Genomic DNA, 24,935 nt, shown 5'->3' with positions numbered 1-24,935 from the left:
GTGATTAACATTCCTACCAAAATTGTATCTCCCTTGCTTGACATGTGTTAAAGTTACGGCATTTTGAGTAAATCTACCTCGGCTGGCCTTTTGGTGTTGGGCCTGGCTGCTCCTCCTCTAATTAGCGGTGTGCGTGTTTATGTTTTTTTGGCAAATGGAGGGACCTATAGTTTTACGCCACCTCCCACCAACTGCAGATGATTTTTAATAAGCAGTTTTTTTATCAATTGGAGATTCTCTTACAACATTACCATTTTTCATCCGATTATGAAACAAGCAAAAAAAAAACAAATAAAGGAAGACAAATCCCGAATACCGGTGAAAAATTTTATCAAAGTTAAGTTTTCATCCACCATAACTCTTCTATTTCTCAGTCGATTTAAATGATTGAACATTTTCTTGGAAAGGGTATTTTATTCTTTCTAACAAGGGCGAATATATTGAAAATTTAGTACACCATTGCCTCGCTATACGACCGCTCTTTATACGGCATTTCGGTATAACGGCCTTTTTCAATTAGGACACTTTTTCGATTTACGGTCTAAAGGGTTCCATTACACAGCCAATACCTTGTTGAGGCAGAGAATGGGGTGCTGATACATTTAGTCAGTGAACGAACACTTAGTGAGGAGTTAGAGCCTTCTTCTCAGCTTAGCTGCTACAAAACGTTGCAAAAAGAAGGAGAAAGGAGGACAAAGTAGACAAATATGGGCGAATATTATAAGCTCAATCAATCAACAACAACGGAAATTGACGACGACTCCATTTCATCATTCTCATGGCAGCCGGTTCTACGTTACCGGAATGACTCGGATTTTTTCCGACGAAGGGCTGTCGCCACAGGAAACTAGCCCTGTCAATTCATCTGAATACAGCAGCTCCCAAGCATTAATTTTTTGTTTGTTTTGTTGTTTGTTAACAGCTATAGAAGCCCCGCCTGTGTAGGGCATATTACCGGTCGTCTTCGTCTAGCTCATCTAAAGGTACGCCCAGGAAACATGCTGAGGAAACATGCGACGGGTTGGGTCCAGACGGAAAGGGGTGTTAGATGAATCGGTTTTAAGGGGCATGTGAAAAGGTGGTCAGTGTCGTGCGGGGTGCCTTCACATGCCGGACATATGTTTGGTATGTCGGGGTCGATTCTGGATAAGTATCCAGACCTAATTGTGCCAGTGTTTCACGGCTGTGGTTGGACTCCGATTGCGGCATTCAGAGGACGGGAGCTTAAGAAGGTGGTGACGGTCTCCCGATGAATGTCGTTTATTGACTGTCTAAACACTGTCAGGTCCAGTAGATTGCGGTCAGTTTTGTCCTAGATTTCGTCGGCGTAATTTAAAAGGTGTCTTCTGACGTGCCTGGGAGGCGGCTCCGGCTCAAGCAGGTGTCTGCAGGGGTGAAACCTGCGGTAACATCCCAGCAAGAACTGCTTGCTGAGCAGTTTGTTATGCTCCATTACTGAGGCATTTGTGCCTCGTTATGGAGGTGTTGAACAGGGGACATAAGGAGGCAACCGGTCGCTGTCCGAATGGCAGTATTTTGGCATGTCTGTAGCTTTATCCACCGCGTGTTACTAGTTCCAGGCGACCAGACAGGCGCAGCATAGTTCAGAACCGGCCCACCAATTGCCTTAAATGTCGATAGCAACAGTTCTTTGTCTTTGCCCCAAGTGCTGCCGGCAAGCGATTTGAGGACCTTGTTGTGATTTTGGACTTTAGTGGCAATTGCGGTTGTGTGCGCTGAGAAGGAAAGCAAACTGTCGAAGGTTACACTCAAAATTTTGGGGTTGTTTACCGTCGGAATTGGTGTGTCGTCGACTTTTACCTTAAGGGACAGTTTGACCTCCTTTGTTCAGGTGGTAAAGAGGGTCGCCGTGGACTTAATGGGGGAAAGTTGGAGATTCCTCGCAGTGAAAAGGCGAAAGAGGTCGGTGAGGTAGTTGTTCACTTTGGAACACAGGCCATCGATGTCATTGCCCGACGCCATTATCGTACAGTCATCAGCGTATAAGACCAGGGAGACTCCCGCTGGTGGTTGGGGGAGCTTCGAGATGTAGAAGTTGAACAGAAAGGGAGAAAGGACACCACCCTGCGGTACACCTTGCTTTATCTTCCTCTGCTTTGATGTTTGATCACGAAAAATCACTGACGAGTGACGACCGCTCAGGTAGTTTGCGGACCACCTCTTCAGCCCTGGCGGGAGTGTCGACTGATAAATATCATCTAGTAGCGTGGAATGGCTGACTGTGTCGAAAGCCTTTTTCAGGTCCAACGCTACTAGGACAGTCCTCTCGCAGGGGCGGTTTTAGTTAAACCCGCGGTTTATCTGGGCGTTTATGGTGGTGAATGCCGTGGTGGTGCTATGCACTCGTCGGAAACCGTGCTGATGTGGGGTGGGGCCAGGTGTTTCGTGAAGAGTGGGAGTAGGAGTAGGAGGGCTTCAAGTGTCTTCACTACTGGGGAAAGGAGATTTATCGGACGATAAGATTCCCCTTGGTTGGCGGGTTTCCCAGGTTTTAGTAGTGCATTCCACTTGTCAGGGATGATGAGAGTGGCCAAGGACAGATTGAAGACTCTTCTGAGAAATCCTACTCCCAATGGTCCCAGGTGCTACAGCATCAGAGCGTTTGTTCCGTCAGAGCTAATCGCTTTTGATGTTTTAGATTTGTTGATGGCCCCCTGAGCCTCATCACCGGACAAAGTAAGTGGCGCACTGTCGTTCGCCAGTTTGTGCAGCCTTCTGGTAGCACGACGCTTGGATCTGTCGGCCGGAGGATGCAGTATTAAAAGCCGGCTAAAGTAGCTCATGCATCTCTTCGGGTCCGACGAAGTGCAACCGTTGAAGGTGATAGCCAACTTGTCGTTGTGCTTCGTCGGGTTCGACAGGGACCTAACGGTGGACCAGAGCTTACTTACCCCAGAGGTGAGGTTACAGGTTTTCAAGTGCTCAACCCATTTAGTCCGCTTGTGTTGATCTACCAGTTGCCGGATCTCCAAATTGAGATACCTTATGCGGGGATCCCCAGGATCGACCTGGCGTAGGTGGTCACACTCGTTTGCCAAGCTGACTGTTTCGGCTGGAAAATGAGAACGGATGTCCTTGAACCTTCCAGCTGGGACGAAGCGGGCCGCAGCAGTTGGGAGCACCTTGCGGAATGCGCGTTCGCCTACGCGCACATCGGTGAGGATGGGAAGAGCGGCGAAGGTGTCTTCGGTAAATTCCGTGAAGCCGGCCCAATAAGCTTTTTTGAAGTTAAAATAGGGCCGGTGGTTCGTGGAAACAAAGTCGGCAGGTCTCTCAATCGAGACGATAATGGGCAAGTGGCCTGATGCAAACGATAGCATAGGTCGCCACGTTATGCTATTTATCAGACCCGCGCTAGCTATTGTTAGATCAGGCGAGCTGCTGCAATTGCCCACTACATTAAAAATTTCGAGCTCGGAATCGCCTGTCCAGACAGCTATGCCTTGACATTCTAAGGTGTTGTCCCTGCGGTCGATCCCTTCATCAATGAGACGATACTGCACTGTGTGGTGGCCTATAAACGCTAGGGCACCACCATTGTCTCGCTCGCGGTTGCGGGTGCAGAGCTCTGCAGCAGCTCACGGGTGGTGCACAGGCCGGAACATCTCCGAAAATGGCACCAGCCATTGCAAGAAGTGCATTTGACTGATGCCAGATTCCGAGGTATTACGGTCTGATACACGGAACAGACTGAGCGGGGGGCCAAGAGCTGCTAGTTTGTCCCCGCACTGGGGTTGGAGCAGGAGGGAAAGGGATGGGTTAAGTCGGGGCAGTTGTGTTGCTCCGATAGGCTCCTTACCGTGGAGGTGTGGGATGTGGTGGCGGTTGCTGGTGCCGGCTTATCAGGGGGAGTAGTAGCCGTGGAGGCATAGGACGCCACATACCGTTTGGACCACTCCCTATGAGTCTTAAGGCCTGAACAGGTCTTAAGATGGCTCCACCCGTTACACTTATTGCACCTAACCGAGGTGGAATTCGGATGGAGCCATTTATGGCAGACGCAGCAATAGAATACTGCTGGCCCTGGGTTGGATTAAATTCCAGCCCTAACGAGAAGCATTTGGAGCAAGGTTGCTGCGAGGAGTTGCTCCTGTGACGTAAGGGGTGGGGCTAGTTTACTGGGGCGGCAGCCCTTGGTCGGGAAAAACCCGAGTCATTCCGATAACGTAGAATCGGCTGTCATGGGAATGCTATTCGTAATTAATTTTTGTATTCTTGTTTCTGAGTTACTTTATTATTAAGAAAAGAACCTTAACACTTTATATATTGTTTGTTTGTTTTTAATTGGAAGTGATCTCATTTCATTTTTTTGAATTCATATGAAAACGATTGATTCGCTTTACGGCCAAGTTTTCCGGAACCCATTCAGGCCGTTAAGCGAGGTATGGGTGTAGTCTTAGATTTTTTAAAGCTCAAAAAACCGAAATTCCGAAAAATATTTACTTATATATTATATATAATATAAGACTATCATATTTGGATTCAGCGGAGAATTTTACCTATGATCGATGTATCCAATGCCGTAGATATTTTTGGTGGTGTAGTGTTATTTGCCCGCAAATTTCTTGTGACGCAAAAGCAAACGAAAAAAAAAAATGTTAGGTAATATTTTATTTGTTATCAACAATTACATTTTATAATTTTACTCACTACAAATGCGTTTTTAACACTTCAAATAGTGTTTTTTTTTTTGTTTTTTGCTCTTTTTTTGTTAAAAATACCTTAAATTTATTTTTTTAAACATTTTGATTCGTTATAAAATCATTTAAGGCACTTTGATTCTGTGGAAGTGGTCGATGACTCAATTGAAATTTGGCTAGGAAGTATGAAAAGAAAAATGAAACTAAAAAAACAGATTTTTTTTTAAACAATTCACTTTAATTTAAATAAAAGGTCCAGTATTGAATATGAAAATATAAACATAATAATTAGAATAAAGAATTATAAACAAAATATTTGAGTTTAATAGAACACCAGGCTTCAAACTTAAATTAATGTTAAATGTTATGAAAATTAACTCAGAAATCCAGAAAAAAACTGTTTTCTTGTAGTCTGATCGGCTAAAATACTGGGGTACGATACATAACCTTTAAAATTTCCAACGCATAACAATTGCGCGGATACAATAAGAAATTAGAGCATTAAGTATAAGAACACTAAAGACTAGACTTACGATTAAGATAGTGACTAATTTTACACAAGTTAACAGTACACTTAATTTGAACCAGCAGGTGAACGAGCCTGCACAAAACATTTTTGATAGTTTTTTTTGCTTTTGTTTTGTTGCGCATGAGTTAATCTAGATATGTACCTTTATGTTTTTTCAGATTCATATGTATAATTATTCTTATTCCTATGATACAGAAGATTATTAAAAATGCGCTTGACTTCGCGGCTAAACTGACTATCAATGCATTGTTATTTCGAGGGGTTTATTTGAGCATTTACTTTCATGTATGTATGTATGTATGTATGTACTTATGGAGTAGTGTCAGGACTCTGGTAGCATTCGATGCTACTGTTGAAATGTCTGCACGCGCGGCCAATCGAATATTGGCACAGGACTTAATGTCATAGTAGAGGTTACGTCATCATCAATAGCGCCGCCATTCACAAAGTCGTGGACCAGCGCAGGCGACTTCAAAGGCTGAAATTGACGATTTCTAGGCCGCAACGAATTTGGCGGATTGCAAAATGGCATAGTTGGGGGAGATTTTGGACAAGTTGAGTTATCCGGAGCACACGTAAACATTGCCGGTTGAGGAGGCCTATAAACGGAAAGCAAAATAAAAGTAAAGAATTATAATCAATTAATTTAATTTAAAATTTATGTGTTTTTATATTAGTAAGATAATGGTGAACGTGTTAGTGTTTAGAATGAAATATAAAGTGCGCTAAAGTGTTCCAACTAAAGTGACTTTCTTGCAACTGTGGGTGCGCTTCAAAAAAATTACTCACTACACTTGCATATCTACGCATATCTGTGAAGTTGAGGCCCAAATTTCTAATATATAGCAACGCAGCTTAATGTTATGATTCTCAAGTTACTCACTTAAGGCTATGCCTGATTACTATCCTTTCCTGCCTTGTTAAGCTTAACTTGCACATTAACAGTTACAGAAGACTTTTTGTGATTATTAGAGCTTAGGAAGATACAAAAAGTTAGATTATTAGATTAGTAAAGAAAAGTCTATGCCCAGCAAATGTTCTTAATGAAATTTTGTCTTAACGTTTTTTATCTTTCCAGCTTTTATTTGTCAATTTCTGATTCTTAGCCCGTATCGCCAGCCGCTTTCTCGAGTAAGAAGGTTCAAGCACTCTGCCGGCGCAAATGAGCACCAAATGGTTGTTGTTGTTGTAGAAGTATGAACATTCTCCATAAATATACGTGGAATGCTGCTGAAGTGACAGTCCTTGGCCGAATATAAGCTCGGGTATTTTCGGTTGCGTGGAACCGATTGGAACATACATACATGAACCGAATCACTTTCGTATTCTGAGCCGTCAGCATTAAAAATTTCCCATAATTTGCAACCGGGAAGAGTGGCAACATTTTCTACCCCATGCAAAAAGTGGGGATGAGGGTGAGCGTTGCCCATTTGATTTTTATTTATTTGTGTATACTCCAGCGCGTCAGAATAGTTGTGCGAAAAATTAAATTGTTGCAAAAAACATGGAGGTTGAATTTTTCTTCTTTTCTCATATGAAATATGCAAAATTTTCGCACGGCCTATGGCGGCATTTTCTTTTTAGTAACACTGCAGTTTTGGTATAGTTTATGAATGGCTTTAGAGCAGTGCTGTCCAGAATGAAAAATGTGAGTCTATAAGTGAGAACGAGAGAATGGGAGCAGCCCAGTAGGAAATTTAAACCAAAATAAATAAATATTAGATTGCAGTAGAAAATTTTTGTGAGAGGAATCGAAATGCCTTTTGATATTACATCTATAGCCTCCTTTGAACGACTTGTAACATAAAAGACATTGCAAGTCGCCAAAGGCATTTTCTAGCATAAAAAAGTTCTCACAGGGCATTGTATTGCATACACTAAGCATCGCTGGTTTGCTAACGACTGAACGATGGTGAGTAAGAATACGTGTGATCAATTGATCTATGGGACGGACAGCACTGTTTTAGAGATACACACATTAAAGTGGGTGCTGCTTTGCCTTTTTCTCTAAGTCTGCAGTTATTCGTATTTGTTTCTTTGAGTTCATTGAAATGCCTGCAATTTGAAATTGTAAAATAATAATCACTAAGGCTAAAATTTATACCAAGTTTCTGGAGATCTGTTAAATTTTACTTGACGGCAAACTGGTTATGCAGTTTTGTAGCTCATTCAATTTAAAGTGGATCAAAATTTGCGTTGATTTTTGTTAACACTAATCCATCTAACCGATGCTCGTTCGTGGCCGGCCCTTTTATTTTTTTAGGAAACTACTGCACGGTGCATGTTACATACCATTTGTTTACGATGAAATAATATTGAAATAAAAAAAAAATTAAATAATCTCTTCGGATATGTTTAGTTAAAGCTTTGAATTTTTTTTAATTTTCTGTTGGAGTTATATAGTAGAAATATCCGCCGACCCATCGATATGAGATTAAGGTACTAAATGGAACGTCATGCGATTAGGGTTAATTTTCTTTCTTTGTTGGCGGTGTTATGCATTTTCTTCCGTATAACGAATCTCCAATTTTTTTTATATGGCGAAAATGCACAAGACCGCTACCAAAATGCAATGAGCTATAAAATTGCATACTCGATTTTTTTTTTAAATTTCAATTAAAAAGTTGGAAATTGTTTTTATAAAGAATTGAATAAATAGTCAAAACTTTGCAACATGCCCCGCAGCTATAACCATAAACACGGATTTATGTATAACTTCCTTCTTTTCGCCAAGCGTTAGTAAGTGGCGAATAGCTGAAGCAACTGGTATAAATGAAAATATCTTGGCAGCGCTGGATGACTTAAATTACATTTGTTTGTAAAATAGTGAGTTATATTAAATGTATGAGGTATAATCATACTCGCTAAGGGCGAATCTTGCTCGATAACTTTGTTGTTGCATTCACATGCAAATTTTTCCTTAAGTGATACGAGCAAAGAAGCGGTCAATAGAAGAGTCTTTATGTCTCGATTCAGTTAAGCTACTACTAAAAATATTCCTGAAAGTGTTAGTTACGCAAATATTAAGTAGCTAAACAACACGGGATTTAATGGAACATTTTAATGTGACAGAATTCTACTTACTTTTGTTGTGTTATTGTAAACACTGACTTCGAAACGATCCGCTTGCCAGTGCGCCAAGTGCGGCCAATGTACTTCATGCGCTGAATGGCCACAACAGCCAAAGCAACAGTCCTGAAAGAAAAAGAAGAAACAATTGTAGGCTTTCTCAAATTATGTCAATCCACGCACAACTTACTTGAAAAGCTTCTTCTTGTTGGGAAGTGGCTGCGCCACGTGTCCGCCATTGAGCGCTACTAGTGCACGCTGCTCACTATCCTGGTAGTTCTGCAGCGAAATTTTCAAGTAACGTTTTTGATAAACAAGCGCTTTGCGGTGCGATTCAACTCGCAAATATCGACCTAACAGATGATTGCAGCGCTCCTCTAGCTCCGCCACGTTGGCCGTACCGCCAAGTTGCGACTCGAGCTCTTCACATTTCTTTTGCAGTTGTCGACGCTCCTCAACGAGGAATTGCACCGTCTCGGCCATTTGTCGATTCTCCTGCGTGTTCTCCGCCAACAAGGCATTGATTTCCTTCATCTTTTGCAGAAACTGTTGCGGCACAGACACCTCGGCTGCACTCATATTTGCATTGGCAAGTGCTTCTGCAAGTTTGGCTTCCCGATGACCCGAGCGTTCCACGTCGAAGCGTAATTGCGTAATGTTCTTCAGCAGTTTATCTCGCTCTGCCTCGGTAGCTAACAGCATCGATTTTACTTCCTGTATCTCACCCAGCAACTGTACACTTTCTTTCTGCTGGCGATCACGTCGCGTTGTACGCCGCGTTTCTGCCTCCTGTAACGTCGCAAGTCTTGCCTCCAGGCTCTCTATCTCCTGCGTCTGTAAGGTAAGACGCTCCTGCAGATGCTCGCACTCTTGCTCTGCCAAATCTTTGTCGCGAGTCAACTTTTCCATTTCACGCTTTAATTTCTCACAATACTCGACACGTTCTTGCAACTCATTTTCATAACGTTGACGCTCACGTTCACTGGCGCGTTGTGCATCGGCACAACGATCGCGTTCACGCTCATTTTGAGCTGTTAACATTTTGATTTCACTTCGTAGCCGGTCTGCCAGCTCCGACTCGAAATCGGTGCCGATTGAACGCGGCGATTTGCGGGGCGATTCGCTTGGCGACTTGAGCAGCAATGAATTACGACGTGATTCAGCACGCTGCATGGCAGTTAACTGAGTTTGTACGCGCTCACAACGCTCACGCTCAATATCAAGCAGCTTGAGCAATTCGTCCTCTTTTTCCAGCGCCGTCTCAAGTCGCTTGCGCATCGCCTCAATAATAAGAACATCTTGTTCTTGTATTTCCTGTGAGTGCTGCTTTTCAGTTAACAACTCTTGACGTGTTTCTTCATTTTGCTCGCGTTCCACAGAAATTTGTGCTTTCAACACCTCCAATTGGTTTAAGAGTTCACGCTCTCCTGTAAAATTCTCATCGTCTGTGCCGTGCGCTTCAGTCTTATTAGGTTCCTGCGATGCTTTTTCGCGGCTCTTGCGATCTAAGTTGTTTTCTTCTTCACTCTCGATGGCTCGCAGTATATTAGAGTCCAGTTGTACCGAATAGTTTAGTTCTTTTTCGACTTGTTGTGCAATTTCATCTACCGAATACTGTTTCGAGCTGTTATCGCTATTCGGTTGCTGGCGCAAACGTTCCACCTCCTCCCCCAGCGAAGAAATCTTCTGCTGCAGTTCATTGGCATTCTCGTCGGCTTGCACCAATTTATTAGTTAGCATCTGTAAGCGCTGATCCTTGGCCTTGAGTTGTTCGTTCAGATTCGAGACAACCACTTTGCGGGCCTCCAATTCGCGGACAGTATTCTTGCACTGCTCATGAATTTCACTTAAAGCGCTTAACTCTTTGCGCAAACTCTCCCGCTGGTTAACTTCATACTCCGTTGTTTCTAGTATTTTCTCCTCCAGTTCTTTAACGCGTCTCTGCAGCTGCTGTTCGTTCTCCTTGTAGTTGAGCAGCTCTTTCTCGCTTTTAGTCAGTCGGTCTTGTTGTTCCCTGTTCTCTTTAACCAGACGTTCTTGGGAACTTAGGAGCAGTTCAATTTCTGCCGTTTTTTCAGCGATTTCTGATTGATAAATTAGGCATTTTTGTGCTTCCTTCTTCAACTCGCTGATTTCTGTTTGGCGTTGCTCCAAATCGTGTTGCAGGCCACCTAGTTGTAGTTGTGTGGCCACCAATTCTTCCTCCATGGCTTGCATTTCTTTATCCTTCTCACCAATAGCATTATCTTTCTCGGTGGAAACCAATAATAGTTTTTCTTTTAGCTCATGCACCTCACACGCCCATTTTTGGAACATTTCTTTTTCTTCTGTAGCCTTTCTATCCACTGCAGACATTTCGAAACTAGGCGTTTTAAATTTCGAGTCTTCTGTTAATGCAGAGAAATTGATTTGACGTGGCACAATGGGTGGTGTGGCTGTTGCATCTGACTGGCCTGTGTATGCTAGCACATTGGGATCTTGGAAATAATGCGGATTTTCAAAGGTATTAGCCGGACGTAAGGTGGCAATCCCAGATAAATCCTCACTACGCTTGTCGGTCAAATTCGCCAGCACCTGCTTTGAAGTATCCTGTGAAAATGAGAATATTACAATCGTCTGTTTTAATATTTAATTTACTCCTTACCATTGATTGCAGTCCAAATCCGCGATTGCCGTCTGACAGTTGAATCGGCGTCGCCTCCTGCGCCACAGCTACTCTTCGCATCACGTCAGGCTCATCAAAATCGCTTATGGACACAATATCGCTCAAAGTGCGTGCACTAAGCTTCGTACTCACTTCATCTTTTCCAGCACCAACGCTCTTGCCGCTAGCGCCACCCCCTAAACTAAAGCCTTGACTCGAGTTGAGCTCATGTATTTCCTTTTCCTTCGATTCTAATTGCTCCCTTAAATGATCGATCTCCTCATTCTTATCGGCTAGCATTGTCTCCATTAAATCCGGTAACGACAGCTTGTTTATCATCTCATTCTTGATCTTTTCTTTCAGAACTTGTATGGCTGCATTTTTTTGCCTAACCTCAACCTCTAAGCGCTCCATAATACTACGGTCCGGTTGCTGTTCCACTGCCAGCTCCGCTTCGAGGCGATCAATTGCGACTTTACTCTTTTCCAGTTGTTGTTTCATTGTGGCGATCTGTTTGTCGCGCACGGAAAGTGTCTCTTGCAGATTGTGTATTTCGTTTTGTAGGTCGTGAACGCGTACACTCAAGTCAATTGAACCCGCTCGCTCCAACTCTATGGCGCGCTTTCGTTGCTCTTCGAGGCGCGACTGTAGCGTGGAAATGCGTTGATTTTGCTCACACATACGCTGCTGCAGAGATTCGCGGTCTTGCTGTAGTTCCTAAAGGAAAACGTAAATAGAAAAAGAAAATATCGGATATTAAAGAATCTAAATTAATCTCAATCTAATATTAAAGTAGTAAAAACACTGGGTTTTTATACATAACCACAACTCGCAAAGTAAACCGTTTTTCTTAAAAAGAAAGTCGTTGACAATGTTAATACTAAACCCTGACTAAATCAGTGAGCCATCGAATTGCTTTTGTGAAGATCATAGATGGAATGTGACTAAAGATCACTAGTTTTTTACTGAATTGGTTTAGGAAAGCACGAAAGCACATGAATTGTTGGTTACTATCGCTCAGAGCTCCTACATCTGCCTGTATGTTTCATATGTTGGAGTCCTGTAGAAAAGTTGTATGTATAGGTGCTAAAGTAATCCGAATTCAAATATTCCAATATTATAAGTGCCAAACCCAAAGAAATATACCGATCTGGCTGAAACTTGGTGGATGTTCTTCCAAGAGATGCTAAAGGGGTTTTCAATAAGGGCGGGTAGATGTTGAAATGGAATAAAATGGTGTTTGCTGTGTGGCACGTAGCGCCGTCCTGCTGGAACCACATGTCGTCTAGGTCCATATGGTTCAATATGGGCCATAAGAAATTGGAAGGGCCACCACGTTTACCGAAAAATGGGCGCAATGCGCGCAACGTTTGCGTTAATGAACACTCATTTTGATAATAAAGTTTTATCATTTGAACGTGCTGTTCAATCGTGTAACTTGCCATAATGATTTGGCCTAAACAACTGAATAATAATCAACAGATTTGACAGATGCTACCAAAACAAAATGGCTGCCACAGGGCGCCAAAATCGACCCGCGCCAATTGAAAAACCCTTTACTAACTAAACAGAATCTCGATATGCGCCAATAGTAACATCGCTCTTACTTTGTATGGACTTTTCAAACGACCCTCCTATACCGTCCTAAGTGGAAAGCTCGACTTCTTCGTCTAGACTAGGTAGTGGCAAAAAAATCAGGGTAGTAGTATTTTTGACCTAATTACGTCCTATGTTGCGGTATTCTACTCGTACAATAAATTTAATGATGACTGCTTTAAAATAAGTCGGCCGCGGCAGCGTTTATTTGACTTCGCTCACAGCTCTATAGCGCCTGACTTAGGTGGTTAAAGTGGATCTGTACCTTGATTGTGATTGTGGTTGTATGCTGTCGAAGGTACTCGCTAAAAAATATCTAATCTGGAGAAGATGGATGATGTAACCATCCACAGGCAGATACCAAAGCAACCACCATGACTTCAAACACACTTTATTGTAGCAACAATTGGGCTCTAGAAATTATAGTAATCACATCCAACAAACAATACCAGAAGAAAACACAAGATTCCAATAAAAATTGTATTCCAAACACCTAAGTAGCATTAAAATTATTTCTATAAAAAATTTCAAAAACTGATAGGATATGAAACCTGATAAATCTTATTCTAAAAATTAGAAATGCCGACAGTATTGAATTACGATCGGGATTGAGAGAAGTAAGGCGAAAGCAATATATGACGTCACACACTTCATTTTGCTCATTTTGATCCTGCTGATAAACATGCAACAAAGTCAGTCTGTTGCATTACAACAAATGAATTTTGCCTTTCAATTGATTCACTACACCGAATGGGCAGAATGGGAGCTGATACTCACACTGAGGTCATTCGAATGTTGTTGCCGACACAAGTGGTTAATGGAAAAATATCAAACATTCAAAGCTAAATATAAGATGCAAGTTCAATGTATGATACATACACCTGTGTACACAATAATAGCAGCGCAACATATTGCAAAGTTTAGCGTAAGCAAATATTTTTTATTTAATTGTTTTTATAAAAATGTGATTTATCCTGCACAAAAAATCATATAGTTCAAAGTTTCAAACTTTGTAATATACAATATTTTTAAAAATTTAAAAAATGTCCATCAAAATGTAAGAGTTTTCAGATAAATCTGGGCAGCTAACTTAAGGTGGCTCGAAATTAATATTGATTCCTGATATTTTTTTTTTATTCAAGACTAGCTGTACCCAGCGCGCGTTGCTACACCAACAACTAAAATAAATTTAAGAAAATTAATACACAAATACTCAATTCATTCATTTTTATGACAATCGGTTGAACGGGACAGAAGTTGCTACAGTGCAGCGCCACCTGGTGGCGAGTGGCATCAATGAGCATATTCTACAAACCTTCTCCGTGGAAAAATACATATATATACCAATTTTAATAATATAGTTTTTGAGTTCATCGATGACATACAGACAAACATTCATTTTTATATATAAAAGATGTTATGCATTTTCTTTCATACAACGAATGCTCGAAATTTTTTTATTTGCAGCAAATGCACAATTAAAGCAGCAACTATAAAATTTCTGACTAAAACATTTGAAATTTTGATGAAAATTTGTTGAATTTTTATACTTTTCTCCAAACATTTGTAATTTTGTACGCCTTTCGTTAAAGTATTAACTATATGTTTATAAAAAAAAAATAAAACATAAATAAATAGGTTTGTTCACTAACGTACATACATTCGGATTCGGATTTGAATTTGTCTGTTGTTACATATGTAGGTATGTATGTCTCCAACATATAGTAAGTAGATATTAACAGCCATTTGATTGGCGATTTGTGTCCCGAAATGGCAAAAGCTTGACCAACAAATTATGACATGGCCCAGGGATTGCTTAATGACGGCACCGATGGTCCAAATTTGTGAAAAGAGTCTTAGTGACGAAACATTGAAATATCGAAACCACAGCCCAACAATCCCAATTGGAATTGGTTTTTTTTTTTTTTTTTTTTTTTGTTTAATTATACAATAAAAAGCAAAAATAGCGTTGTCTTGGCCTTCAAAGGAGACGGAACCGGCTACTTGGCTGCTTCATCACCAAAGAGGCATTCCTTAAAACTAGCTTTCTATTTTTGGATTTTCGAAGCTCAACGTGTATAGAACAGCCATAGCAACTTAACTCTTGTCGACAAATAAGAAGACATGATATTTCCAGCCGATTACGACACTTTGATTCGCTTTGCGTCGATTAACGAAACTCCAATTTCGTATTCTGTAACAATCCGGTTCATAAATTCGTCCCTGTTCTATCTAAGCAGATTCAAAATATCTCGCAAACACTCGACATGGTGTTGCTTCTAAAGTGATGTGCGTATCTTGCACTGAGCTTAGACATACTAAGATGATCATGAACGTGGTTCGAAATGATCATGAAAGATTTTCGAAAAGGTGTGACCAACATCAGATCGTTAACCTGCTCTCAGCGATTTTGTAAGAATCAGTTTATCTGCTGACGCTACTTGTGATGTATGGGGTAAATACTACAACAACGATAACAACAACACTAACAACAACAAAACTAACTAAATCTATACGAACAACAAAAATAACAACAACATCAAAACTAGCAACAACAACAAAACTAACAACAACGTGTGAAATGAGCGGGCAAAATTCTGTTGTCAGATCGCCTATGATGTAACAGCCAAAATTATACCCATAATTTCGCTTGGCCAAATTTGATGGCCAAACCTTTTAAGCCATAATCCTAGGGTGATACTCTAACCAATTTTGTGATTTTTTTCTATTTCAATCTATAATTTCGACTTTTTCAACTATATCTGAGGACTTCATTAATTGACTCTCCAGCCGACTATCTCGATTGACTACCATGCAACTTGTAAATCATTATTTTTTTTGCTAGAGAAGGCACAGACGAGATCTCTGCTAAAATAATCTGTGATGCTTCCCGTTGTTTAGTGAGGAACTTAATCTCGGCACAAAATTCAAATCTTCCAAAGTTCGTATCTTCTTTCTGATTGACGGGTTTAACTGACGATATCTTAATGAAGCAATTCCATTAAAAGTTAGTGTATACATACGGTTATAATGATGATTAAATGAATAATGCTAAGTAAAACTAAATGTCTATGTCCTCTCCCCAACCCCTTAATTCTAAAAATTTCTTTACTCCACAAAAACCGTGAATAACCCTTTCAATTTGAAGTGTATTAAATTAAAACGAAATTCAGTTTGCGGAAGAATAATGAGGTGTATTACATATTTGTGCATACGAGTTTGCATTAACTAAGCACTGAGTAAACAAAAAAATTAAGAACTTCGGACTACTGGGGCACTGCAGCATCTGTAAATGTAGACTACCCTGCGCCAGCAAGCACTCGCATTGTGCGGGAAGTAATTGTATCTTTTAAGTGTAAGTGTATCCAGATTCGAAAGTGTGACATATTACAGTAGAGGAGTAAGTGGCTTTTCATATGCGAGGCCAAACAGTATAACCGCACAGTGCCACAACGTTGACAGAGGTCGTTGAGACCATTAAAGTGATGTGGTAGCTTTTTGAAGTATTCGCAGCGACATTAACCAAAAGATAATTACATATTTTTGCATTTACTTTATACAGCTGCGCTCAACAAAATAATAACGACATGCAGGTAATCCCATCTACTAGACCAGGTCAGGTTTTCTATAAACCCTTTCAAGATATTAGCCAATTACAAGATAATTCAGATAACAAGTGGTGAATAAATTATTACTCTGTTTCATCTATAATTGCACGTGCAACAAAAAACTCATCAACAAAACAAATTAAGAGAAGATGAAGGGTATTATTCGAGCTATCATTTACTTGAAGATCATTTGAATATATTAAACATAGTCGTAAATACTCAATAGCGACAGCTACAGTGACAAGAATTTAGTTGCATATTTTGTAAAAATGATTCACTTCCAACGAAATATGGGAAGTTTGACCAATTTTTCTTGGATGAACTTACAAAAATTTATTTATAATATAAAAGAAGTAAGAACAAAAAGCGGATGGAAATATCCCCTACAAAGCAGCTAAGCTTCTGCTTAAATTAAAGAATTAAAATGTGGGTTGATCAATAAAATGGTATCATAAATTAGTCGTTGTTATTGTTGTAGCAGCATAAAAGTTCCTCCCACATGTACGGGAAATGAGACAGTCCTTCACCGGATATAAGTCCGGGTCGTTCCGGTAACGTAGAACCGACTGTCGTGGGAAAGAAAATTATCGTAAATAAGTCAACATCCTTACTGTCAACGGCAAAACTATTCAAAAGTATATTACAGATACATATATGTATCTATGAAATTCTAGGTGTGCAAGTGCACAATCAGTTCCTGTAAATCAGTCAGTACTTGTAAAAGATATATAGAGACTAGCGCCCTTTCTCAGGATTTTTTTGCTTCAGTTCTTTTTTCATTTGTGTAATGGACGATTAAAGTTACTCTACCATTGAAGGCAATGAATAGACTCCGAAATATTGATTCAAACTTCCAAACATCGAAACACCTGATAAACCAACCGGTATTGGCAAGATCAAGATCCAAGAAATTTGTAGATGGCGAGCGTAGCAAAATCGGTCCTAAGCTTAAAAAATCAAGTTTAGCAGAATATGTTGAAGTGTACATTGAAACATTCCTTCCTGTTTTTAAGAATTTCATTCATACGAGTAATAGTAATGAGAATGACAAAAAAAATATGTTTGCCAGAATGAGCGCCTGCGTCATTCCGCACCGTTCCAGAAAAGAATAATACCTTGAAAGCATTTAAAGAAAATAAAGCAGAAGCTGTTAGGACTATCTAAAAGTTTACCACCACAAGCTAGTAAAAGAAAGAAACAGAGTACATTTTCGTATGAAATGAAAATAAACAAACTTGCGGCAACTAGAAAATCACAAGCTCGTTGTCCCATCATAGAAGGCGCATGACCCTAAATCATCAAGCATCCTTATTGTGATGACAACAAACCACTTACATGGATCTTTCAACATAGCAATAATTCGTAGAATACCGCGCGGATGCAAGGAGTAAAATGTGGCGTTCATGTAGTCCTGATCTGAACTCTATCGAGAATCTCTGGAAGCTGTCAAAGAGAAAACTTCAAAAGTACAAAGTCAGAAATTTCGAGGATCGGCTTATGAAGGATCAAATGAAGGGAGTGATTAAAAATAATAGGTTCTCAATAAAAAATTACTCCTAATGAATGAGAGCACATTTTTAACGCCTACAAACCAAGTGTTGTTAATTATAATATATGACCGTGAGGATAATTTAGTCCCTACAATTTGTTGGGTAAAAAATGCGTAGACGAAATTTATACAACTTAAATAATATTTAAAACAACGTTAAATTGAAACGCCAATGCATAGTTAAAACATAGCAGTTCAATTTAGAGCTTTATTTTAAAGAATTTTCTATAGCACTGCGTAGCTACTTACTTGTTCGCAGCTGTATATGAATGCATCAATTGATGCTCAACCAATGCAAGCTCTGGAAGCCGAAGTGGGCATTGTACGCATATTTATAGTTATTTATGGGGTAATTATGTATGTACGTAAGTGTACATGTGGATGTGTATGCATGCATGCATGTACCCAGTGGAACTGGGAATCATCGTTCAAGTGATCCCTTGCGAGTATTGATTACTCCCCATTACTTCCTATATTTTTATGTATTTTAGCACTCGCTTTGGCTCAAATGTCAAATATTAAACAAGCAATGAGGGAGTAAACAAATGAAACGAGTATGTACCTATATATGGAAGTCGAAAAAGTCTTTTCGTATTTCTAATCAAACTTCAACTCATTTTCTTTATATTTATAATGAACTTTATTAAACCAAATATGTACCATTTTGGTCGACCACCTTTTGTCATTTTTCTTCTAGAGACATTATTCCATCAGTGTAAAACTTTTGTGGTTACTCGGCGAAAAACTGCGACAAGTAATTTTCACAGGCTTCTCTTGAAGCCAACTTTACTCCATTAAGGGAGTTCTGCATTGATCGAAACAAATGGTAGTCCGATGGTGCAAGGTCAGGGCTATATGGTGGATGCATCAAAACTTCCCAGCTAAGCTCTCTCAGGTTTTGCCGAGTCATCAAAGATGTGTGTAGTCTTGCGTTGTCCTGATGGAAGGCGATGCCCTTTCTGCTGATCAGTTCTGGCCGTTTTTTTCCGATTGCTTGCTTCAATCTCATCAGTTGTTGACAGTAAAGTGTAAAATTCATAGTGGATGATTCCTTTCCAATCCCCCCAAACACACAGCATAACCTTTCGAGGCGTCAATCCTGGCTTTCCGACCATTTGTTGAGCTTCACCACCCTTGCACCATGATCTTTTTCGAACATTATTGTCGTATTTGATCCACTTTTCGTCTACTGTTACCATTCGCTTCAGAAATGGTTCGATTTCATTTCGTTTCAGCAAAGAATCGCAGATGTTAATTCGGTCCATTAAATTTTTCACAGACAATTCATGTGGTACCCAAACATCGAGCTTCTCTTTGTAACCAGCCTTTTTTAAATGGTTCAAACCCATTTGATGATGAATGTTTAGTGCCTTGGCGATGTCATGGCAGCTTATGTGACGGTCCTGGTCAATCTTTTCCATAATTTCATCGACTTTTGCAACGATAGGTTGACCGGAGGTGCATCTTTCACATCGAAATTTCCAGAACGGAAGCGAGCAAACCGTTGTTGTGGTACACGAACTGATACAGCATCGTCTCCGTAAACTTCACAAATTTCATTGGTGGCTTGCATGGCATTCTTCCCTTTTTTATACAAAAATTTCAAAATATAGCGAATTTCTTCGTTATTTTTACTCATTTTTGAACAGCTATAACTTTTTTTCAACTTCTCCGAATTTAATTTTTTTTTGTTAAATGAAGCTTAAAATGTCACCTTTCTAACACCATATGATATAACACAATGTGATTGGTAGCACTGGAGATAGATGACTCCAACGACATCTATTGACAAAATACGAAAAGACTTTTTCGACTACCAATATATACATATATAGGCCGGGTCGATTTGTAGGGAGGCAAAAAAATCGCCCATTGCTCTGTGAAAATCATATTCTAGGGATCAAAAAAAGAAACTTTGCCGAAGGAACCATACCTCTAAAACGAATTCTGATGTCCCCCAATTTGGTCGAACTTTTTAGTTTCTTTTCTCATGTAAAAGCCAAAAATGGCGACATTTTGAAATGACTGTATGGGGAACCCCCCAGGGGAGTTCCAGGGGGTGTGCCACTGGCATGGGTGGATCGGCCGTCCAAAGTTAGTGGCGGTCGGTCATACATTTGGACTCGATTGGAGCACTCTAATTGGGTCAAAGTGGGATTTTTCGTTCGACCCAAATTGGGGGGCATAAGAATTCGTTTTAGAGGTATGGTTCCTTCGGCAAAGTTTCTTATTTTGATCCCTAGAATATGATTTTCACAGAGCAATGATCGATTTTTAAATCGACCCGCCCTAATATATATATATGTATAATTGGCGCGTAAACCCTTTTTGGGTTTAAAACAGGTAGGGTAATTAAAATGAAGATTTAACGATTTAAACTATCCTTTCTTTAAATTTACTTATGTTCACAATTTATAAGATTTCCTATAAAGCGAGACTTTTCTTATACAAAAAAAATCTTTCAAAGTTTTTTGAATTCTTTTCAAAAGTGTAATAATTTCATACTTTATAAATTAAAATTAAGCATTTATTTTATTAAACCAAAATGAAAGAAAAGGAGTACTACTACTAAAGATCTTCTAGTTCTACTGGGTATATGCGTACATGGATGTGTGTATGTGCACTAGGGAGGGTAAATTTTTGTTTTCGAAGTCGTTCCTAGCCGATTCGGATTCTACAAAAATTGTAAAAGAACCTTCCTTTAATTAATACAAAGTTAATATGAAGTTTAACATTTACTTAAGGGGTAACACCACTGTAGAAATTTCAAAAAATTGACTTTTTTTTATAAGCTTAAAAAATTCTTTGAACCTTTTAAAATACAGAACAAAAAGTTTTATACGTTACCGAAGTCTATTTCATAAATATTTTAAGCGTTTAACCAAGCGTTAGTGACTGCTACCTAACGACTTCTCCAAATTTCCAAACTTTAAACGCGTTTTTTTCAAAACACGTTTTCTGAAATTGGCACGCAGCAAACAAATTTTAAATATTTTTAATCAGGTTTTTCACTACGTCTGTATAATAACCTTCTTAAGAGAAGAGCGTAGGGGATTTTCGATAGATTAATTTAAACGATTGTTATAATTATTTAAGTGCCGTTTTTTTAGTCCAAAATAGAGTTTTTTCCTTCAAATGCTTGCTAATTCCACAAAAATAAATATTTTTTAAATCCCCTACGTGTTTCTCTAGCTATTCTTATCTAGATTAAGAAAAAAAATGTTTCTTTGTTCCAGATTAAAATTTGTACCCTCTGTGCTGCGTGCCGCGAAGCTCCTTCAAGAGAAACTACATTACAAAAATGTCTCCAATGCCGCCATTTTGTAAAATTTTTCGATCAAACTTTGTAGTTTTGTATTTTAGTATATAAGTAATAACTTCCCAAATCAGAGTGATTGTTTTCCCTTTCCTTCTATACAAAAAAATTCTTTAAAAATCGTGTTTATTTTACGCGTGTACAGTGGTGTTACCCCTTAAGTACTATAAATGTTTTTTTTTTAAACAAACTTGTACAGTCTGTGTTATGGAACCTTGTTATTGTTTTTTTTGGTGGCTGTTTCAACAACTGTTTCTACTCGCTGGGGCCAGTTAGAAATCCCGAGCGAAATAGAAGCGTGACTCGCAAAGTGTTGACGACTTCTCGGATGAGGCCACAAAACAAACCTCGCCAAAACAAAATCAGATCATTCATTTGTGTGTGACAAAGTTGAACTTATAGTTACGTGAGGCTAACGCAGTTTTGAGGAAAAATGGTGTTAATGTAACCAAAGACATGATTTGAGGATGTTTACACAAGACCTCAATTTCCGGTGAAATTTTCCGGCCAAGGACTGTCATTTCAGCAGCATTCTCCTAATACAAGGTGGCGCAAAAGTAACCTTGCGATGTGTTTTGGCTGTAATTTAAAAAAAAATGAAAAACTTTGATTCTTCTTGTGGATTATTTTTATTTGGTCTTTTAATTTTTTTTACGTCAAGTCGAGAATATGATGTCATGTAAATGGCCGCCGCCACAGTAGATTGCCATTTGAGCCCTTTTTATAGCATTTTCCATCACTTTGGCCAAAACTTCCGGCGATAGGTCCTCACATTCTTGACGGATATTGTCTTTAAGAGCTGCAAGAGTCTGAGGCTTGTTGACATAAATCCGCGACTTCAAAAAGCCCCACAAAAAGAAGACTGGAGCGGTCAAATCAGGCGATCTTGCTGACCAGTGCAAATCGCCAAAACGGGAGATTAGGCGCCCGAGAAATGCATCCTTCAGCATATCGGTTGTGGCACGTGCAGTGTGTGCCGTTGCACCGTCCTGTTGGAACCACATGTTTTCCAATCCCAATTCATCAAGTTGCGGCAAAAAGAACTCGTTGATCATTGCTCTGTAGCGCTCACCATTCACAGTAACCGTTTGGCCCGCGACGTATTCGAAGAAAAAAGGTCCGATGACTCCTCCAGCGAAAACAACACACCATACAATGACTTTGCGTAAATTTTGCTTATTTACGTACCCGGTAAGATGGAAATCGACCTCATCCATCACTCATGATTATTTTTGATGAAAAATCATCTTCCTCTTGATGCTGATTAAGGATGGCTTGAGTGTATGTTAGACTCGATTGGCGGTCAGCAGCTAACAGCTGATTCACCGTCTGGACTTTGTACGGAAACATCTTCAAATCTTGTACCAAAATTCGCTGTAAAGACCGTCAACTGATACCCATTTGCGTGGTACGTCGTCTGGTCGATGTCGACGGCGCTTCCATGACATTCTCGGCTACAGCAGCAATATTCTCTGCAGAACGGCTACTCCGGGGTCTGCCACGCCTGGCAGCATCTCGTGTTGTGCCAGTCTCTTCGAGGTGAGCGGTTAAACGTCGCAGTGTTTCACCAGTAGGCGTTGGACCTCGAGGAAATCTGCGACGAAATTCACGTTGTGCCAAAGTCACCGACCGATTATTGGTCAAATAAATAGTCAGCAATATTCCGCGTTCTGGAGCAGTGTAGCGTAACATTATTTATTAACGTGTATTTCGCATGTGTTTACTACACAAATGTCAAAACAGAACTGACATTATGGGCCAATCGCAAAATTTATAGCATTTTCTGATAGGAGGATTACTTTAGCGCCACTTGTTATATATGGGAATTGTTTATACCGCTACAACAACGATGTCGAAAAAAAATCGATCCATACAAATTGACCCACCCTAATGTCAACATATGTTTGTATGTTTCCATGCTTGCATGCAAGATATCTGATACCATTCCAATTGAGATTATAATAGCAACAAACAACAAATTGAAAAGCACAAATGGCCTGCATTCATCCAGAAACGAGCATACACCGTAGATAAAATTGAAAATTAACATAACAAAGAAAGAACAAAAAATGTGCTAAGATATGGTATGGCTTCTTTGGTGCTAACTGATGGCAAACAAATGCAAAGTGAAACGTGAAAGAAGTATAATCAACTGCAACGTATCATTAAGCTCATATACACACTTGTACATACATACATATGTATATTTAAGTGCATGTACATATATAAGGTGAGCTATGAGAAAGTGTAAACAAAAAGTCAACTTCCTTCTAGCTTTGGATTATTGGCGCACTTCTAGTCGTGGCGCTATTTTCTGTTTCATCCGCAGTTGCATCATATGGGTGAAATGTAGAATGTAAATGTAAACAAAACTAATTGGTGATGCTTTATTTTTTCATTACCTACACCAAGAAATTGTTGCTGGAACATGCGAGTTGGATCAGGAATATAAAAGAATTTATATATCATTAGCTTATTTTACATCCAATTAAAAAAATTCACTGCAGTTCAGTGACCAAACACCATTCAACTACATATTTTAGGAAACCTTTTCCATATAAAACACTTTGCTAAGTTAATTTTAATAAAAAATGCATTCATTAAAACAAGTGTATGAATTTTTTTATGTGTGAGAATTTTGTGAACAAAATGAGGCCATAAACTTTGAGGAACAATTATTGAAAACCAGGTGCGACAGATGCACTGTTTCAATCAGAGTAAAAGGAAAGTATAAGTAAGAAATCGTACGACCATATTGATGTCACCAACGCCAAAAATATGGCATCATTAATCTTTGCCACGACAGTCGGTTCTACGTTACTGGAACGACCCGAATTTGTATCCCGCCAAAGACTGTCACTCCAGCAGCATACCCCGTGCATGTATGGAAAATGTTTATGCTACTACAACAACATGATATCATTAACGACCAATGTGGTAACCCTCTGAAAGTACCGGAAGGAAGAAATTTAGGAGATGAGATACTTCGATCTGATTTTATTTAGCATTATCAGTCCTAACCCTTAGTATAGGAAGTATACTTGATAAACTATTACCTAATATAATAATCAGGTAAACAGATGGGTCAGAACTGATGAACTGAAGAAGTTAAGAAACTCTGAAGCTATGTAAAACAGAAGTCCAGAAGTATATGAAATAGAAAGATTGGCAGACTTTTATCGAGACCAGAACAAATCAGTCTTGTTAGACCTCGAAATGGCTATTAAGACCTTTAGATGCCTATAAACTGGCGATGGAATGCCTAAGTAAGCTAAATACACTTGACATGACATGGATTGTTTGGGTACTGGGTGACATTGGTATTGTAGAATCAAATTGCTAATATACTCCCGAAGAAGGACGCATTAAACCTTCTACGGCTAAGGCAAAGGGCAAGGAGTTCACTCTAACAAAAGAAGATTGTAAAGCTCTATACTCAACAATAATAATAATAACCTTCTATTTTTTTTGTTTTTTTTTTTAGTTTAGAAAGTTCTTTTGCTTTCAATCTGTTGTTCATTTTTTGAACTTTCCTAAGTCTTTTTAAAAATCGAAAAGGAGAGTATTGGCTGATAGACAGGAAAGTTAACTAAAAATGGAAATGACTAAACGACAGGACAAACTGAGATTCTACTATTTGCTCGGTTAAAAAAAACTTTCAAGTAAAAATCAGGAAGAAAATTATTAAATCTTATATTTTTTGTATTAATGCAAAAATATGTTGTAAATGGGTATATCTAGGGAGTCGCATATTCTATTTTGAGACTTCAACCTAATAAACACATTTTCCATACACATACACTTTGGTCAATATAATTTTTATGCGTTTGTTCTACTTGGCTAAAATTAAGTTTGAAATAACGCGGAAATGCATCGTAAGAAATTTTGCATAAATTCAAACACACATACAAGAGTGCAAGATGTTAACATATAATAGCAAAATTGTGCATAACAGCCGACACT

The 24,935-nt window shown here is 39.3% G+C and overlaps 1 protein-coding gene across 7 annotated transcripts in view; it reads right to left on the bottom strand.

Annotated features, from left to right (window-relative positions):
- Window positions 1-5,054: 5,054 nt before the first annotated feature.
- Window positions 5,055-24,935, bottom strand: part of LOC129241850 (pericentrin) — a 93,305-nt gene continuing 73,424 nt past the window's right edge. For all 7 annotated transcript variants that reach the window (XM_054878386.1, XM_054878384.1, XM_054878388.1 and 4 more), the window contains 4 exons: window positions 10,904-11,620; window positions 8,450-10,848; window positions 8,275-8,385; window positions 5,055-5,789 (listed from right to left, as the gene is read on the bottom strand). In XM_054878386.1, the coding sequence (XP_054734361.1) occupies window positions 5,537-5,789; window positions 8,275-8,385; window positions 8,450-10,848; window positions 10,904-11,620 (3,480 nt within the window). In that variant the 3' untranslated portion in view covers window positions 5,055-5,536. The remainder of the gene's footprint in view (window positions 5,790-8,274; window positions 8,386-8,449; window positions 10,849-10,903; window positions 11,621-24,935) is intronic.

Source organism: Anastrepha obliqua, chromosome 3 (genome assembly GCF_027943255.1).
Source record: "Anastrepha obliqua isolate idAnaObli1 chromosome 3, idAnaObli1_1.0, whole genome shotgun sequence".
Classification (NCBI taxonomy): domain Eukaryota; kingdom Metazoa; phylum Arthropoda; class Insecta; order Diptera; family Tephritidae; genus Anastrepha; species Anastrepha obliqua.
This window is presented reverse-complemented; position numbering and strand designations above follow the sequence as displayed.